Source organism: Oncorhynchus mykiss, chromosome 1 (genome assembly GCF_057628025.1).
Source record: "Oncorhynchus mykiss isolate SJ-2025 chromosome 1, ASM5762802v1, whole genome shotgun sequence".
NCBI classification, from domain to species: Eukaryota; Metazoa; Chordata; class Actinopteri; order Salmoniformes; family Salmonidae; genus Oncorhynchus; species Oncorhynchus mykiss.
The window spans coordinates 82956554-82977676 of NC_143022.1; the positions used below are offsets into that span (position 1 = coordinate 82956554).

The window sequence follows — 21123 nt, forward strand, 5'->3', positions numbered from 1 at the left end:
GTCTTCCGGTGCAAAATTTGATCTGGACCAGCTGACAACACCAAACATTCCTGTAGACTCATCTGTTTTATTCCGACAGCCTACGGAACAGCGCACCACTTTAGGATCAGTTAAGCACACACACACACTAAATGCGCTTTGAGAAGGAGGTGAGGAGAGAGGATGCGAGGAATCAAGGAAATACAATTAAGAGTCATCCCTGGAAACGTCAGATACTTTGTAGATAGGTAATGAAAGGAAATCGATTGTTATCGAATCAGAACATTTTCAGTTGAAGAAATGGCTGTGGTCACACGCACATTCATCAAAAAATGTGCGTGCTTGGCTAATGGTACATACATGAAAAGAACATAAAGGCCTTTACACTGTTTACTCCCAAATAATTACCACCTTTAATGATGTTTTGATCCAGAGGATCTTTGTCAGGTCCACAATATCTGCTAGCTATATAAATACATTTCTGGTTGCTATCCCTTAAAGGTACATATGGCTCTTCTTCCTGAAATTAGCAACAAATCTGTAAATTACAACCTATTATCTTTCCACCATTGTTCATAGCTATTAGCTACAGACAGAATAATGTACCTATATATCAGCGGAAGTAGCCTCCTAAGAGATCCATTTTTCCTTTTTAGTATATTTATGAGAAACTGGAACAAAAAAATTGTTGCACTGCAATGTCTTCCTTTTGAATTTGAAAGGCTGCATGCTAATGACATCTACCCGCTCGGCAGGTAGCCGAGCGGGTAGAGTGTTGGGCCAGTAAACTGAAAAGGTTACTCGTCCGAATCACCAAGCTGACAAGGTGAAAAATCTGCCGTAGACCCTTGAGCAAGGCACTTAACCCTAATTGCTGTTGATAATGGCTGACCCTGGCCGTAACCTCTCTCTCCGAGGGTGTCTCAGGGGGAGTTAGGATATACAAAAAACACAATTCCAATTCACACATGAGTATAATACACACTTGAACATAATATAAGCACCCACCAAATAATTAAAAAGGGATTTATTTTGGATTTATGCTGCCCTTATACTCAAAATTAGGCCTAAAAAGTAAGTAGCCTTGCCCGAGCCAGAATGGCCCATAGGGCAGGAGCCCATCTCCTGTTGTTGTAGTCTGAGGCAGCTGGAGAGGGTGCTAGTCTATCACTAGGCCTCGATGTATTCACATGCTAAGCCTAGTAATAGCCTGCAATGCCACTGTTAATTACATGTTCTCTTCCAAGTAGCGTTATGCATGCTTGTTTAACAACCGCTTAATGAAAATGCACTATAAATAGACCTGTCAGAGAGAAATGCAGCATGTAGTCCTCGTGTTTTGTTCAGTGTCACTGAATTGGAAACCCCCATAAATAGACAATGAGATTTAAGTGTAGTCACATTTTCTCTTAGTTAATCATTATCTCGCTCAACCACGAATGCTGCACTTGAACTTATGGGTCAGTGAAGGATTACCCGCAGGTTTGCGTCAAACTCTGTGGAGCTAACATTGATTCTATCCAATCTGCAAGGAAGGATTAGGAGTAGTAGCCCTCCACTTTAGAGTTTTGTAATGGAAAAACATCTCCTGCTCAAGTTTAGAATAGGAGATCTCTTCAGGAAGCCGCTTTCTCACAAATGAGCAGCTAGGACCAGTCACAGGGATGAGGCTTGGTGCTGCTGATGGGGACTTCAGATTGTTCTCAGACCAGGCTCACAGCTTTTCCTCCTCCTGTGTGACTATATGGCCGCTGACATGGCCAATTTCGGCCCAATTATGCAAACCCCACGTTCTATGGTTCCGGCCTGCATGCCTTTGGGACATTATCGTATCAAATTCAATTAGAGATTCTCTTTTGTTTTCACAATGTCATTCAGTTGATGATGCTCTACTGGAATGACTAGTCCACCGTAGGCAGTACGGAGCATGTATGAAAAACACACATCTCCTATGCAACAGCAGTGTAGCTTTGCTTTGTTGTAACACTGGCATTGTTTACTATGAAGGGGGAGGGAGAGAGGAGGACGGTCTAATGAACCGGAAGCCAAATGCTCAGCCCAGCACATTAGGGTAAATATGCAATGACTGGAAAACCTTCAGAGATGTGGAAGAGATCTAATTTGCCACACAGACACACTATAAAAAAAATCCTCAGACCACTACACTACCGTTCCTCTCGGTCTGAGCACCAAACTCATAACACACAGCTAAAACAACATCCACAAGCTTGTACAGCACCTATCACATACAGTATACAAACACATACCTGTGTTGTCCTGACACCACACAAACTAGTGTTGTCCTGACACCACACAAACAACATACAGTGGGGCAAAAAAGTATTTAGTCAGCCACCAATTGTGCAAGTTCTCCCACTTAAAAAGATAAGAGACCTGTAATTTTCATCATAGGTACACTTCAACTATGACAGACAAAATGAGAAAAAAAATCCAGAAAATCACATTGTAGGATTTTTAATTAATTTATTTGCAACTTATGGTGGAAAATAAGTATTTGGTCACCTACAAACAAGCACTCTAAACACTAGGCTACCCTGCCGCCCCAATGTCATATGGTCAGATGAAACCAAAATATAACTTTTTGGTAAAAACTTAACTCGTCGTGTTTGGAGGACAAAGAATGCTGAGTTGCATCCAAAGAACACCATACCTACTGTGAAGCATGGGGGTGGAAACATCATGCTTTGGGGCTATTTTTCTGCAAAGGGACCAGGACGACTGATCCGTGTAAAGGAAATAATTAATGGGGCCATGTATCGTGAGATTTTGAGTGAAAACCTCCTTCCATCAGCAAGGGCATTGAAGATGAAACATGGCTGGGTCTTTCAGCATGACAATGATCCCAAACACACCGCCCGGGCAACGAAGGAGTGGCTTCGTAAGAAGCATTTCAAGGTCCTGGAATGGCCTAGCCAGTCTCCAGATCTCAACCCCACAGAAAATCTTTGGAGGGAGTTGAAAGTCTGTGTTGCCCAGCAAAAGACCCAAAACATCACTGCTCTAGAGGAGATCTGCATGGAGGAATGGGCCAAAATACCAGCAACAGTGTATGAAAACCTTGAAGACTTACAGAAAACGTTTGACCTCTGTCATTGCCAACAAAGGGTATATAACAAAGTATTGAGATAAACTTTTGTTATTGACCAAATACTTATTTTCCACCATAATTTGCAAATAAATTCATTAAAAATCATACAATGTGATTTTCTGGAATTGTTTCACTCATTTTGTCTGTCATAGTTGAAGTGTACCTATGATGAAAATTACAGGCCTCTCATCTTTTTAAGTGGGAGAACTTGCACAATTGGTGGCTGACTAAATACTTTTTTGCCCCACTGTATACTACTAGTGCTGTCACAATATCATAATTTGGAGTTTGATAGTAGGTTTAGTATCACAATACTCAATACCAAAAAGATACCACAGCAAACAAATACAGTTGGGAGAAGGACAGATTTTCAAATTATCTTTCCAGGTTTTTGCTTTTCAAAACCACACTTAATAGAAACAAAACTAGACTGGATGTTCTAAGTTCACAACAATGAACTCATTCAAGTCAATGATGACATAATGGGTGGACTAGCAGCCATGGATGCGGTAAAGAGGTCAATCGAACTCCAACACACAATGGAATTACCATGGAAACGCGTGGGGAAAAGGGCTGTGGGAGAAAGATTCAGAATCTCCTCATTGCCCCCCAGCAAAATTAGCCTACATTGACATTCTACATTACCATTGAAATTATTGCATCACAATACTGGCAACCACTGCGAGTGTACCTATGAGTTCAGTCAAATTGCCAGAGTAAGAGGTTCTGAACCTGTTCTATTCATTCTATTTCTATATGTGGTGCTGCTGCTGCTGCATTGTGGTCACTCAGTCAGCGATTTGTTCGACCAAAACATATATACATTTGTTTTACGGTCATGACGATTATCATATTTTCATGGCGGTCTTCATCCATAACCGTCAGTTACAAGGTTACACTGTAATTATGCCAGCCCTAATTTTACCACACAGGAGACCACTTTTGAGGTCTGTGAAAAATCTAAGACATTTTGATTGAGTGTAGTTGCCCTTTAATTTAAGTGTGCATGCACTGTAAAGATGTATAGAGAGCATTACATGGAAATAACCCATTTTGCATGGAGATTACTTTCAAATGGCAGAAGCCTTCAATGGCAGTCAATTGGGTTGGGATTCCTATTGGTTGGGAGCGAGCAGACAATTATCAGAGCATTTTCGTCTTCAATTGGTTTGCCAAGTTTGTAAATGGCTTTAAGCAATATGACTGCCATCTAGTGGCCATAAATTAATGACAAGATTTGGTTCAAGACCGCAGCAAGGCAGGCGGCAGCGGCAAGTCACCTATATTAGCCCTTACACTTTTTTTTAAACATAAGAAAATTGACTGCTTTAAAATGGAGAGAGCATGGGCAGCGCCATTGAGCCTGTCACCAGGGCCATAATGGCACAGATACAACGTTGCAATCTCTATACAATGCACCAAGCACTGTTTGGTTAGCAGTGTTCCTGTAGCGCACATATGAGTTTGCTAAACAAATGCCCACTGGATTTAAGAAAATAATCATGATTCTGCCAGGTAGGCATAGGCTACTTTGTAGTTAACTTTAAATTGAAAAGGTTTTTGGGAAAGCCAAAAACAGCTAAACAAAGTGGTAGACATACAAGCACCACACACACAGGGACATGCCAGTACCGTTGCCTCTTCAGAAAATTCCAGGGAATACAAATCACTGACACAGTCTGTTCATGTCTTATGGTAAACTTGGGCAAATTAATATGTGTTCTAATAAGTACAATACATGATTTCCAAACATGTACGCACAGCAGTGTTCTAGAATATTGGACCATTGGCTTTCATACTTCTCAAATTCTCAGTGCAGCTCAAGCAATTTCTCCAACTGTCAACACATTCAAATGAATAGAGGAAATGTACCGGAGACACGTTGGTTGGGAATTGTGGGCAGGTGAACTTTCGGGCTGTGCGTCCTCCGCAGATGGTGGTCTCAGAGCCGTGTAGCTACAGTAAGTCATAATGGGACGCCAGACTATCGCGTCTGTGGACTTTGATTTACGCTTAACACAAACTATTTGCAGCGGGACTGACATCATACTTGTTTTATGATTGCATAACATTTGTTTAAATCCCTTTACTTGAATTAGTAATAATATCATATTGATGTTGACATGTAAGATTGGGGGCAGCTTATGAGATCTGCACATTACCATCTCCATAAACAGATGGTAATCACATTACCATCTCCCTAAACACAAGGCTGATCTGTGCAGATATAGGCTGGAAAATGCCATTACAGCACAGAGGAAAGACTCTCTCTCACCCTCAATGGCTTCAATATTAGCACAGCTTGGTTTCGGTGTGGATAAACACCATATAGGAATTGTACCAACAGTTTCCTGTCCTGTGGATCCATTCTCCTCTGTCTCTGAGCAGAAGGGTCTAACTGCCTGGTGCTGCGGTTTATTTGTGCTGGCTATTGACGTCTGTGTCGCATTCCTCGGGCCGCTCAATATCTGAACGTCCTCCATTTCCTGTGTCTCTGACACACAACACTGGTGTAGGCTGCTTGTGTTGCCATGTTTTTCATTGCACAAATTTTCAGAGGGATTAATCATAAAAGGATTTCACACTGATTTCACCATGATCATCATCACAACAAGACTGCGACACCAGCAAAGATCTAATCTGCAATGTGGGGGTGGGGAGGTCGGATCATAGTAGATGATTTACTATTTCCCTCGGTCAAGAGGACTGTGACTAAATCTATAATATGGGATCTCTCGCTCTCTGGACATCATGAGTAGATCTAAGTAGTTATTAATGGTGTGAACTGCCATGGCCCTAGGTGAACAACTTTAGGGAGAACAGAATTACGTCAGAGCACAATATCAGAACAATGTCAGTACAGAGTGTTCTCACTGACGTCCTCTACTACGCCTGGCTGGCTTTGTGGAACACGGTCACGTGATGAGGACTACTCACCCATACTGTTGGTGGAGCTGCACCACATCAGCAGACAACCAGTACAGAAGACATTCAGCATGCTGAACACCAGGATTCTCCATGACTGAAACACACAGAGCATAACATTAAATAGAGCTTTCCAAACCAAATGAATTCCTTTAGATGTATAGGATTGATGGGAGTGGGATATTAACAGGTAATGCAAGTGGATGATAGGTTATATTATGCCCGTGTCTAACCTGTCTGTTAAAGAAATATACATTTTTAATCTACGCCGTAATTCAGTGAATGCTTTGTATCAGACAAACCATGTAAAAAATGGAAAGCAAAAATGTGAGGAGGACGGTACAAACTCGAGGCCATCCACTGCTGCTTGGCCTGTCACTTTGTGTTGGAGTCAGAGGCTGTCCTTGGAGTGCTGTGAAATCTACAATTACTGCGGTGCGCAGTGTTATGACAGGGCTAGGGCGTCTTGTGACAGCCGGAGCCAGGGACAGAGATAGGAGCTGAAGTGTGTGTGTGGGCCTGTTGTGGCGTCAGGGCCCTACAGAACGCTGTGACCGTGTGTGTGTGCAAACATAGCGACAGTATGCTGCACAACACATCCCAACCACACACTAACAGACACACATGAAAAACACACGAGATGACACACTGACACCCTCTGGGTGACGGCGGTATTGCAGGTAAACATGTCAGCACATCTTTTTCCTGAGGGTTGTACTGAAGACATCACATATCTAAGTTAAATTTGACATTGGAGTGACACTCGCAAACACCCTTAGGAAATTCAGCCTCCCTGAGTCACAGACTATAGTTGCTGATATATCATCTATAAATAACGTGTCGACCTAAAGTACTGCATCATCAGCTTGCGACAAACACTATGCTGCATCATCAGCCCGAGCATGCGCCACGCAACGTGCATGCATTATAAGCCTGAGTTATCCATGGCTGCTGTGTGGCTCAGTTGGTTGAGCATGGCGCTTGCAATGCCGGGATTGTGTTTTCAATTCCCGGGGCCACCCATGCGTAAAATGTATGCATGCCATAACTAAGTCCCTTTGGATAAAAGTCTGCTAAATGGCTTATTATTATACAGGACACATGCCAAGTGACTGTTAAGCTCCGTAGTGATGGAAGTTAGACTGACTGCATCTTCTCTGTGTGACTAGTAGTTTCCCTGTTATGCCTTTAATCCAGCAGAGTATAGGCCTACTCCACAGCACAGGGGGAGAGGACCCACTGTATTTTAATGCCAGGTCAACAGCAGAATCATTCTAGAAGACTCCTGTTAGTAGGTGCATGGACGGAGCAGTGTCCAGCCACAGTGAGCCTCAAGTATCACACAATCACACCCTTATCAAGAAAGACAACAGTCCCCACTTTCTCCACTAAAAGTATCAAGTCTAGAACTCTTTCATTTCAGAAAACTTAGTCTCTTCTCCATGCATGTGAAGTGAACTAAGATGACTACCTCAATCAGTCTCTGTTCCTATAAAACCAAACCCAGTGCCTCTTCCATACAGATTTTAGGGAGAGTAGTCAGAAGTCACAGCACAGCACACTCTCTCCCTAGTCCCTACTCTTGTAGATGAGGGCCTTTACCTCTGGCAGATGGGCCGCTTGGAGCCAAAAGCAGCTTATCCCAGACAGTGCAGCCCCGAGGCTAGCCATCCCATTGGTCCTTCGGTAGAGGCATGCAGAGCTTCACTAGCAGAGCTAGCTAGTACACCGGCAGATGGAACACATACAGATAATTCCTAAAGAGGGGATTGAACCCCCATGTACCCTCGCTGTACACAGTCAGTGGAGAGCAGGGTATCAGTCAAGAGCCTTAATGTGTCCCTGTGGACAGAAGCCTTACAGTCCGGTCTTTATACCATCCAATATCCATGTGTAACGGAGATAAGAACATGCCGTAAGCTCACTGCACAGCTTAAAATGTTGCCAATGGTGCAATCTAAATTGGACCTTTTTCTATAGCTCAACTGGTTCGTACGTTGTCAAGGATGTCAGTCACGTACGTGTTAGAGCGGCAGAGGAACCCGGGTTTGAGCCGTGGTACGGACAGTTTACTCCAAGTTGTACTCAGGGAGGAAGCTAATACTACTAAGCTAGCAGTGATGTCGGTTTCACATGTAGCCCTGATCCTTTGATACTTACTAGCCTATAGTGGGGTCCGGAATTATTGGATCCCTTGATAAAGAGGAGCACAAAAAAAAGACTATAAAATAAATACTAAGCTATATTGTATGCTACAATATCCAGTCAGAGTCTTCCTGACTCAAACATTTTGTTTTTATTATTTTATACTAAAACAATTGCTCAGAAAAATAGAATATCTCCATATCCATCCTCCATGAAGACCTTATTTTAAAGTCCTAAGTGTTAGGAATAGCCACTTCTTTGTCTTTGTGCAAGTGATGGATGATGCTTCAAAGGCTTGGCAAAACAGGGGCAAACCAAAGTTGACCTGTAGGGGAGAGAGGGGTATGTTGAGCCAAAAGGGTATGTTGAGCCACCTGTGTTTCTAGGAAACTATATACAAAATTAATCATCTGACCAAATCTTTGGGAAGAGGTCATTTCATGGAGTCCGTAAACGAAGAAACCACATGGAAAAAGTGGTACGGAACTTAAGTCCAAAAAACAGATTTTCACCAAGTCAAATTAATTTATTGCGTTGAGGTTTCATGATGCTTGTATCTACATAAAAGTAGATACTTTTAACATTGTTCAATACATTAGTTGGGTTCTCTATAAGCTTCAATATGAGGTCTTAAAACGTACACTACATGAACAAAAGTATGTGGAGACCAGCTCGACGAACATCTCATTCAAAAATCATGGGCATTAATATGGAGTTGGTCCCCCCCCCTTTGCTGCTATAAAAGCCTCCACTCTTCTAGGAAGGCTTTCCACTAGATGTTGGAACATTGCTGCGGGGACTTGCATCCATTTAGCCACAAGAGCATTAGTGAGGTCGGTACTGATGTGGGGCAATTAGGCCTGGCTCGCAGTCGGCGTTCCAATTTTTCACAAAAGTGTTCGATAGGGTTGAGGTCAGGATTCTGTGCAGGCCAGTCAAGTTCTTCCACAACGATCTCAACAAACAATTTCTGTATGGACCTCGCTTTGTGCATGGGGGCATTGTCATGCTGAAACAGGAAAGGGCCTTCCCCAAACTGTTGCCACAAAGTTGGAAGCACAGAATCATCTAGAATGTCATTGTATGCTGTAGCGTTAAGATATCCCTTTACTGGAGGAGCCTAAACCATGAAAAACAGTCCCAGGCCATTACTCCTCCTCCACCAAACTATACAGTTGGCATTATGCATTCAGGCAGCAGGCATCTTTCTCCTGGCATCCGCCATACCCAGATTTGTTTGTCAGAGTGTCAGAAGGTGAAGAGTGATTCATCACTACAGAGAACGCGTTTCCACTGCTCCAGAGAGCAATGGAAACACCACTCCAGCCGACGCTTGGCATTGCGCATGGTGATCTTAGGCTTGTGTGCGGCTGCTCGACCATAGAAACCCATTTGCTCGACCACGGAAACCCGCTTCATGAAGCTCCAGCAGAACAGTAAATGTGCTGACGTTGCTTCCAGAGGTAGTTTTGAATTCAGTAGTGAGTGTTCCATTCAAGGACAGACCATTTTTACCCAGTTCAGCACTCAGTGGTCCCGTTCTGAGAGCTTGTGGCCTACCACCTCGCGGCTGAGCCGTTGTTGCTCCTAGACGTTCCACTTCACAATAACAGCACTTGCTGTTGACCGGGGCAGCTCTAGCAGGGCAAAAATGTAATATACTGACTTGTTGGAAAGGTGGCATCCTATGATGTTCCCACGTTGAAAGTCACTGAGCTCTTCAGTAAGGCCATTCAATTGACAATGTTTGTCAATGGAGATTGCATAGCTGTGTGCTTGATTTTATATACCGGTCCACGAATTTGAAGGGGTGCCCCCACACACACACACGCTCAAAAGTTTGGGGTCACATAGAAATGTCCTTGTTTTTTAAAGAAAAGCACATTGTTTTTGCCTATTAATATATCAAATTGATCAGAAATACAATGTAGGCAATGTTAATGTTGTAAATGAGTATTGTAGCTGGAAACGGTTGATTATTTTATGGAATATCAGCGCTATACGAGATCTTCAGAAATTTCACACATGGAATAGCGTTCATTTCTCAGAACAAGAATAGACTGACGAGTTTCAGAAGAAAGTTCTTTGTTTCTAGCCATTTTGAGCCTGTAATGGAACTCACAAATGCTGATGCTCCAGATACTCAACTAGTATAAAGAAGGACAGTTTTATTGCTTCTTTAATCAGAACAGTTTTCATCTGTGCTAACATAATTGCAAAAGGGTTTTCTAATGATCAATTAGCCTTTTAAAATGATCAACTTGGATTAGCTAACACAACGTGCCATTGGAACACAGGAGTGATGGTTGCTGATAATGGGCCACTGTACGCATACATTTCATAAAAATCTTGCGTTTCCAGCTACAATACTCATTTACAATAATAATGTCTACACTATATTCCTGATCAATTTGATGTTATTTTAATGGACCAAAAAAAAAATGTGCTTTTCTTTCAAAAGCAAGGACATTTCTAAGTGACCCCAAACTTTTCAACGGTAGTGTACCGTAATTTCCGGACTATAAGCCGCTACTTTTTTCCCACGCTTTGAACCTCACGGTTTATACAATGACGCGGCTAATTTATGGATCACAAGATTCATGCCACCAAAAAACTGAGCACCGTCACATAATGTGACGTAAATCGAGCGCGCTCAAACTTCCCATCATTCTGATTATGGTAGTCATTTTGTCACCCTCATCATGGCAAAGACACAGAGAAATGCATATGATGCAGCTTTCAAGTTGAAGGCGATTGATCTGGCTGTGGGAAAAGGAAATAGAGTTGCTGACAGCGTGGAGCATTGTCAAAAAATCCACTATCATCAACGGGTTTCGAAAGGTTGGACTGCTGCGTGTTGAAGAGGGCAGCGATCCAACATCGGATGAAGCAATTGAGGCTATTCAACTCCGACACCGAAGGAGATGACTTCAGTGGTTTCAGTGCACAGGAGGAGGAAGATAGTGACCAATGACTTTCTTGGTAGGCTACTGTTTACTGCTATGTTTTTAAATTTATGTTACAAGCCGTGTTTCGTTTAAAAGCCTATTTATTTTTGTTACAAGCCGTGTTTCGTTTAAAAGCCTATTTATTTTTGTTACAAGCCGTGTTTCATTTAAAAGCCTATTTATTTTTGTTACAAGCCGTGTTTCGTTTAAAAGCCTATTTATTTTTGTTACAAGCCATGTTTCGTTTAAAGGCCTATTTATTTTTGTTACAAGCCATGTTTCGTTTAAAGGCTGTGTAAAGTTAATTTGTTTCAAAGTACCGGTAAGCACCTGCGGCTTATTTATTATTTATTTTTTATTCAGTGGGTGCGGTTTATATTCAGGTGCGCTTAATAGTCCAGAAATTACAGTATACAGTTGAAGTCAGAAGTACATACAGCTTAGCTAAATACATTTAAACTCAGTTTCACAATTCCTCACATTTAATCCTAATAAAAATTCCCTGTTTTAGGTCAGTTAAAGTGGGGAGTCTATTTTAAGAATGTGAAATGTCAGAATAATAGTAAAGAGTGATTTATTTCAATTTTTATTTCTTTCATCACATTCCCAGTGGGTCAGAAGTTTACATAAACTCAATTAGTATTTGGGAGCACTGCCTTTAAATTGTTTACCTTGGGTCAAACGTTTTGGGTAGCCTTCCACAATTTTCCCACAATAAGTTGGGTGAATTCTGGCCCATTCCTCTAGACAGAGCGGGTGTAACTGAGTCAGGCCTGAGTCAGGCCTCCTTGCTCGCACACGCTTTTTCATTTCTGCCCACAAATTTTCTATAGGATTGAGGTCAGGGCTTTGTGATGGCCACTCCAATGCCTTGACTTTGTTGTCCTTAAGCCATTTTGCCACAACTTTAGAAGTATGCTTGGGGTCATTGTCCATTTGGAAGACCCATTTGCAACCAAGATTTAACTTCCTGACTGATGTCTTGAGATGTTGCTTCAATATATCCATATAATTGTCCTTCCCCATGAAGCCATCTATTTGTAAAGTACATCAGTCCCTCCTGCAGCAAAGCCCCCCTAAAAGATGGTGCCACACCGTGCTTCATGTTGTTCTTCGGCTTGCAAGCCTCCCCCTTTTTCTCTCAACCATCACACCATCGGTATGATGGTCATTATGGCCAAACAGTTCTCTTTTTGTTTCATCAGACCAGAGGTAATTTATCCAAAAAGTATGATCTTTGTTCCCATGTGCAGTTGCAAACCGTAGTCTTTTTTTTAATGGCAGTTTTGGAGCAGTGGCTTCTTCCTTGCTGAGCGGCCTTTCAGGTTATGTTGATACAGGACTCGTTTTACTGTGGATATAGATAGTTTTGTACCTGTTTCCTCCAGCATCTTCACAAGGTCCTTTGCCGTTGTTCTGGGATTGATTTGTACTTTTCGCACCAAAGTACGTTCATCTCTAGGAGACAGAACGTGTCTCCTTCCTGAGCGGTGTGACGGCTGCATGGTCCCATGGTGTTTATACTTGTGTACTATTGTTTGTACAGATGAACGTGGTACCTTCAGGCATTTGGAAATTGCCCTCAAGGATGAACGGGACTTGTGGAGGTCTACAATTACTTTTCTGAGGTCTTGACTGATTTCTTTTGATTTTCCCATGATGTCAAGCAAAGATGCACTGAGTTTGAAGGTAGGCCTTGAAATAAATCCACAGGTACACCTCCAATTGACTCAAATGATGTCAATTAGCCTATCAGAAGCTTCTAAAGCCATGACATCATTTTCTGGAATTTTCCAAGCTGTTTAAATGTTTGTCTTGGGGTAAGTTGACCCAATAGCAAGTTGAGTAAATTGAAGTGTTTTCTTCCCAGATGTAACGGAAAGCATTATCGCTGGGATATGAAGTAACAGGCCCATGCTAAGTGTTTTTTTAAAAACTAGCATTTGTTAGGCGTTAAAGGGATATTTGGGTGTTTTGACAATGAGGCCCTTTACCTACTTCCCCAGAGTCAGATGAACTTGTGGATACCATTTTTATGTCCGTGTCCAGTATGAAGGAAAGTACAGGTAGTTTCGCGAGCCAATGCTAACTTGTGTTACCCATAGACTTCCAGTCATCACACCAACACTAGTTAGCATTGGCTGACGAAACTACCTAGAACTTCCTTCATACATAAAAATGGTATCCACTAGTTTATCTGACTCTGGGAAATAGATAAAGGGCCTCCTTTCCAAAATCCCAACGTATCCCTTTAAAAAGATGCACTACACAGAAATTGCACCGCCATTTCCTGGTGGCTAAAATTCTAATAGTTTGCCTAATTTCAATTTATGTGACTAAACAAGAAAATATATTGTAGAGAATCATTTTACCATCATTTTCAGCTGGTGTACAAAACCAAATGTTAAAGACCCTAAAACTAAACTTAAGAACGGGAAGCATAGAACAGATCTACCACTTCTTAGACTTGCTTTCAATGAGAATGACAGATCTATAACACACATTTCTTTGTGAATTTGGTCAGGTCACCCAAAAAGTTACATATTACAGCTTTAAGCCTGTGTTAAAAGATGCTTAAAAATATTTTTAAAACAAAATGCTATTGTGATTGAATTGTGTTTGGGAAATAAAGATAAGACATGGTTTTAAAAAAGAAGTGGTAATAGATGTGTAGGCGGCTTAACTTACCCTATACCCGGGGTAAGTTGTGCCAAGAGACCACTTTTTTTGGACAAGATATGTTCTCAAAACTGTAACGGTTACATGAATTCTGATTATTTCCAGGTATAAACAACACCCTGAAATATGTAGATTTCTTTGTTAGAATGAATAATATTTCTCGACGGAGTGATGCTGAATATTTAATAAACTTAACTTACCCCACTCTCCCCTACAAAAGGTGGCACCTGATCATTGCAGATTCGCAAACTGGTCTAGTTAGTGACTGTTTTTAGCTCCATTAACTTTAGTTGGGCTTGTGCAAATGGCTATTACTGAGCTACCGGAGGCTGTGCGTTTCACAAATCAACACTGCCTTATCATCGATTTCTAATGGGCTTGAAGACAACATATACTTTGCACCCACTGCACAGGAGGGCACGACACGGGCTGAGCATCCCCAAATTAGATGTGATACCATGAGGGGAGCGGCATTTTCACATTCAATCAATGTTTAGCCTTGGAATTTGTTTGCTCTGTAAACTGTGCACTGTAATCCACTCCTGGTTTTGTTTGTAAAAGTAGGACCTTGGTGTAGGCCAAAAAGTAGATTACACTCTGCACGCCACCCCACGTGTTCTACAATTCCATCAAGTCTCTGAGCCTTCCTGGACAAGTCCATTATCAACCAGATTACTGAAAACTCTATTTGCCAAGTTGGGTTGGCAAGACCTGTCAATTCCCACTGTGATGGAGAAGTCCTTTGAGTGAAAGATTATCATGAGGTGTTTTGGCGCTTGCCTACGAGATGAGATGTCTAAACAGCTTACCAGAACAGTGCAATAATAAAGTCAGGGTCATCTGGGAAGGGGGATTGAGGAATTCCCAAACAAAGAGCATTGCGGGAGAGTTTGTCCCGGAGGCATATTAATGTACATGCTAGCCTCTACAAGTCTGAGTGTGGAAGCTTCCACTTTTGTGTTAATATATAAATTCAAAATGTTGAGTAAACTTCATTTTAACTTACTCTACCTGTTGTACCCTGATTTTGTTGTTCTACCATTGGAAATTTGAGACAAAAATCCACAGGAAAGTGTTATTAACCTGACTTTTCAGAACACTGGTGTGTATATGGTTCTGTCAGCTTGTATTTCCGCTTTGTAGTTTCAATCTACTGACACTATTTTCTACATAGTGTGCATCACTTGCGACTGCATCAGGAGATTGAAAATATAGACCGACGTTCTAAAAACTAGGGTTTATAATACTTTCCTGTGGGTATTTTTAATTTTATTTTGTGAGACTTAAGGAACAACCACCCAGACAACCTGTAGAGTAAGTTCAAATATAACTTTATTGAACATTCTGGCTTGTAGAGGTCGTTAGAGGAATAAAAATATATACTATTTATTTGTTTCAGAGTGTGCAAACAGCAAGGTGTATTAGGCAATACACACGAATGCATACACCCCTTCTGCTAACTTACCTGTCTGTCTGAAGTCACCAAGCGGAATTCTTGAGAGAGTTTCCCAAAGAAGGACCTGTGCGTCTTCCGGAATGGGTGTATAGTACCCTGTGGGTACCACACAAAAACACAGTCACGTGAAAGGATGTGAGAGATTAGGATGAAACCTGTAATGCTTGCAGAGAAGTAGGGGGATACAAGCTATAAGTCTTACATAATACTACCATCTAGTGGCTTCACAATATAGTGTTTATCCTTCTTCTTCAGCTACAGTAGTTTGCCAGTAAGTAATTAATTAAATACATATACACACACACACACATATTTTTTTACTTTAGGCCTCCCAACTTGTCTTAAAAAGGAAAACTTACCAGCACAAACATGTCACTTTCATGCTTTTTTCTGTGCATTGGGATATCTGCAGAAGAAGAGAAAGTATGTGGTTATGAAAAGCACTGATACAAAGTACTGATATAAAGTAAAGTATTCATCTAACGTTATTTTCAAGATACCAGAATGATGCATGTTTGATTATTATTTTTTTGTAATTTTATTTAACTAGGCAAGTCAGTTAAGAAAAAAATTGTATTTACAATGAAGGCCTACCCCGGTCAAACCCTAACGACGCTGTGCCAATTGTGCGTCGCCCTACAGGACTCCCAATCATGGCCGGTGGTGATACAGCCTGCAATCGAACCAGGGTCTGTAGTGATGCCTCTAGCACTGAGATGCAGTGCCTTAGAACGCTGCGCCACTCTGGAACCTAAATTATGCATGGTTTTCAAAATGCATTTCCACCTAAGACTTACCCGCAGGCCAGTGTGTCCCCAGTGTTTTATGTTAATGTAAACTCTTGGTGCAATTGTGTCTCCATCAGGAATGTGACAAAGACATGGAGCAAGAAGATGCAGGTGGCAAATGTTTAAGAAATCTGCAGATAGCCAGTCAGCCACCTAGCTCTGCTTTGATTTCCTGGCCTAATGTTAAACAGCTAACTAGCAGATGAAACGTCATCAACGTTAGTTAACTTTTCCCCGGAATTCAGGTAAGCTCTCTCTAGCAAAGCACGTTAGCTGACAAGTTTTATCGTCTTGGCAATCATAACATGGCAATGCCAATGCATTAGCTACAGTGAAGATTTACCTAGCTAGCTAGCTACACACAGCTGTGGAAAGATGCTTCATTGCGGATTATGGTTTCTAACAGTGTCTAGCCAGTTTACCGTTACCCTAGCTACCAATAACATTGCGCTGGCTGGCTAGCTAGCTAGCATAACATAGCTACCGGCAACGTTAGCTAACTAACTACCTGAATCGTTGATAACGTCCACCGCCACCATGTCAGGTTTATCCAGGGGACCAACTTTCCTCTCGGTCACCCCGGACGGCACCACGTCCGGCTTGGAACCGAATTTTCTGGGGTAAAAGTCCCCAACATTGTGATACGATAGTCCTGATGGAGATGTGGTCATTCCATCCATCGCCATTTTGGACCCTTCAAATCGACTGAACTTTCGAGAACCTCTTAGTTGCGCGTGCCTGCACAAATTCACAGATCTGTATATCATCTTATCGTGATCCAGCTCTTGGCTATCCCGAAAAAATATTGTTTACATGGTTTTACAGCCAGGGATTTCAGGGCGTCATACAACTTCAGGTGAGAAGATACCATTCTTTTGCTAAAAACCCCCCCCGCTAATTTAATGAAATCACGTATCTCTGACTGATACATTCAAGACCCACTTTCTGCTGAAATTGCAGTTATGTTAGTGGTTGATAAGAAATAAGATTCTGTATTAATAAAAATGACATGAAGACATTCACCAAATTGACCGACACAGTTGGTTTAAATAGCTAGTGCTGCGTTCAAAACATCTGGCAACTAGGAAAAATACGGGGTCAAATCATGACGTCAGTGATCTTCAGGTTGGAAAGTCTAGTTGGATGAACGTTCAAATCGATTTTTCCCAGTCGGACTTCGTTTTTTTCCTCTCGAGTAAACAGTTGTTTTGAACGCACTAAAGTCGGAGTTATTTTGAAAGCGTGATTCTCGAACCCACAAAAAGAAAATATGCATATTTTCCCACCAGTGAAGTGTTTCCACCAAATTGACTTTTTGCGGATAAAAATCAGTGCGTGATGACGTATTTAGTGCACACAACATTTATATTTTCACTTGCGTTTTTAGGTACCGAATAAAAATAGGAATTTCAATATGTTTCCATCACATTTTCAACTCTTCCGATAGTTTTGCCACAAAAACTGTTGCATTAAATAGCAACAATACCTGCCTTGGAGCGTGCGGTCTAGCCAAAGATCGCAGATACAGTGCGGTTAGGCTCAGTGAGGGTATTGTCATGATAAGCGATAATATTGTTCTTTGTCAAACGGCAGTCGAGCATTTATGTCATCAGAATAAGACCCTCTTTATTTATTGGAAAGCAGTATGAAGAGCACAATGCACTTTCACCGCCCTGTGAAGTTCATCATAATCTATTTTATCGAGAGTTTAATAAACGTCATGGTTTCTCGAGTAGTAGGGTCATGGCTAGAAGGGATCCAGCATTTGTCAAATTAACGGAAAAAGATTTGTTTTTGAATTTTAGCTAACCATTTTCCTAACCTTAACCAACTTCTCTTAAACTGATACGTTAATTATTCTAACCTGTTGCGTCAATTATCTTAAACTGATACGTTAATTATTCTAACCTGTTGCGTCAATTATCTTAACCTGCTACGAAACGTCAATATGACTTTAATTTGACACATTCTGGATCCCTTCTAGCCAAGATCAAGTGGTAGTGGGGAGGACAACACACCATATCGCGTGACTCCCAAGTTTCTTCTTCTTCTTTGGAGTTTAACTGCGGTTGGCGTTCAGTATGTTGCATTAACGCCCCCATTTGGAAATGGGAAACAAAAATAAATACAAATAAAACACCTTCATATTAACCATACACCCATTAAAAACACACTACCCCATTCACCTACTTTGACCCTATCTACTCCTGCACCTTCACAATAGCCTGGGAGGACGGGACACAACCACTCAACACACCCTGTAACTCTTCTGAAGTCAAATCTTGTATTCCCAAATACTTCTCTGCATCTGCCACCACAACATATATTTTCCGGGATTTACGTTCCATTTTTGCGGTACAGTTGATAACCATTGCTATGAATGCTAAAAAGCCAACCTTAATGAAGCATATGTCACTTGTTGGCCTATCTCTCTACAACACACAGAGCGGATCCCTCACTCTTGACCCATCCTCCCCTACTTTCTTCACTGCCTCAGCATACGACACCTACTGCACTTTTATTAATATATATATATATATTTATATTTAACCTTATTTGGAGGAAACCAGATTGCATACCAGAGTGAATACTATAGACATCAAGAAAGCCAGTCAGTTGATTATTGACAAGTTTTTTCAACACTTTTGATAAACACTGCAAAATATAAATATGCCTATAACATTTAGGATCAGCTTGATCTCCCCTTTAAATAAAGGACAAACCGTGGCTGCCTTCCAAGAAAATAGGAACCTCCCCAGAAAGGAGAGACAGGTTAAAAAGGTTGGAGATAGGCTTGACAATGATAGGGGCAGCAACCTTAAAGAAGAAAGGGTCTAAAGCATCTGACCCAGATGTTTTTTTGGGGTCAAGTTTCAGGACCTCCTTTAGCACCTTGGATTCAGTGACTGCCTGCAGGGAGAAACTTTGTTGCGGGGCAAGGGAAGAAGAGGGAGAAGCATCTGGGATATTCATATTAGAAGGGGTGGGAGATGAGGAAATGTTGGACGGGCAAGGAGGCATGGCTGAGTCAAATAGGAATCCTGACTTAATGAAGTGGTGATTAAAGAGCTCAGCCATGTGCTTCTTGTCAGTAACAACCACATCATCAACATTAATGGACATGGGTAGCTGTGAGGAGAAGGGTTTATTCTACAGGTCTTTAACCGTTTTTCAGAATGTCTTGGGGTTAGATCCACAGAGAGAGAACTGCTCCTTAAAGTAACTAACTTTGGCCTTCCGGATAGCCTTAGTGGACTTATTTCTCATTTGCCTGAACGAGAGCCAGTCAGCCTGAGTTTGCGTGTGCCGAGCCTTTCGCCAAATGCAATTCTTGAGGTGGAGTAACTCTGCAAGATCACGGTTCGAAACAGGGGCTGACCAGGGGCTGAACCTGTTTTTAATTCTCATTTTCATTATGGGGAGTGTTTGTTAATACCACTGAAAATATAAAAAAAGAAGGTCCAAGCGTCTTCGACAGAGCTGATTCTATACCATTTTACATTTTACAGTTCATGAAGGAAGGCTTGCTCATTCAAGTTTTTTAGCAAGCGTCTATGACAAATCAGGACAGGTTGTTTCCCTGAGCAGCCACAGGCTGTTTAACAGTGATCACTAAGATCATTACAGAAAACTCCAGACTGATACCTATCAGGATTATTTGTGAGGATACCATAAAGAAGAATAGCCTTTTCTGGGTGTTTGGAGTCATACCTTGTGGGATTGGTAATAATATGAGAAAGATTTAAGGAGTCCCATTGCTTTAGGATTTGGTCAGGTGGTTTAAGCATGTTTACGCATGAAGTACTCTGACTCTTGCACCTCAACCTGCCTCTCTCGCACCGGACACTTCTGATCCTCAGCAACATGGGCAGTTGACACAAACAACTTTATGCATATAAATTACACAATCCTCTATCCCTTTCCCTCCTGCATACTTCCCACATCTTGGAATCTCCCGCCTACAAACTGCTGCGACATGACCATAAATATTGCACCTAAAACAGTGCAGTGGATTCGGTGCAAAAGCTCTAACAGGATAACTGATATATCCTAACATTACTTTGTCGGGTAGAGACTCTGACTCAAAACACAAAATGACTTACAATGACTCCTCTGTTTCACAACGCTCACCACTGGTTCTACGTCGCACCAAACGCCAGGCATCACAAACACCAGGACTTCAATTGCTCCACCTCCAAACTCCAAGTTTATTTCGACGTGATAGTAATCCCAGTCTGCTGTTCCCACATGCTTCAAGGGGGCCACTATTGTCCCTGTTCCCAAGAAAGCTAAGGTAACTGAGCTAAACGACTACCGCCCCGTAGCACTCACTTCCGTCATCATGAAGTGTTTTGAGAGACTAGTCAAGGACCATATCACCTCCACCCTACCTGACACCTTAGACCCACTCCAATGGAGTGGGTAGTAAGTTTTAAGTTCCTCGGCGTACACATCACGGACAAACTGAATTGGTCCACCCACACAGACAGCGTCGTGAAGAAGGCACAGCAGCGCCTCTTCAACCTCAGGAGGCTGAAGAAATTCGGCTTGTCACCAAAAGCACTCACAAACTTCTACAGATGCACAATCGAGAGCATCCTGTCAGCTGTATCACCGCCTGGTACGGCAACTGCTCCGCCCACAACCGTAAGGCTCTCCGAAGGGCAGTGAGGTCTGCACAACGCATCACCGGGGGCAAACTACCTGCCCTCCAGGACACCTACACCCCATGATGTCACAGGAAGGCCATAAAGATCATCAAGGACAACAACCACCCGAGCCACTGCTATCATCCAGAAGGCGAGGTCAGTACAGGTGCATCAAAGCAGGGATCGAGAGACTGAAAGACAGCTCCTATCTCAAGGCCATCAGACTGTTAAACAGCCAACACTAACATTGAGTGGCTCCTGCCAACACACTGACTCAACTCCAGCCACTTTAATAATGGGAATTGATAGAAATGGATGTCAAATATATCACTAGCCACTTTAAACAATGCTACTTATTATGTTTACATACCCTACATTACTCATCTCATATGTATATGTATATACTGTACCCTATATCATCTACTGCATCTTTATGTAATACATG

General features: G+C 41.9%; 1 protein-coding gene across 1 annotated transcript in view; it reads right to left on the reverse strand.

The window, feature by feature from the left end:
- The window catches only part of LOC100136270 (zinc transporter 6), an 80185-nt gene extending 62407 nt beyond the window's left edge, over positions 1–17778 (reverse strand). The window contains exons 1-4 of the mRNA XM_021613015.3: positions 16538–17778; positions 15601–15647; positions 15251–15337; positions 6026–6110 (exon numbers count right to left, since the gene is read on the reverse strand). Of these exons, the coding sequence (XP_021468690.2) occupies positions 6026–6110; positions 15251–15337; positions 15601–15647; positions 16538–16796 (478 nt within the window). The 5' untranslated portion in view covers positions 16797–17778. The remainder of the gene's footprint in view (positions 1–6025; positions 6111–15250; positions 15338–15600; positions 15648–16537) is intronic.
- Between the last annotated feature and the right edge of the window lie 3345 nt (positions 17779–21123).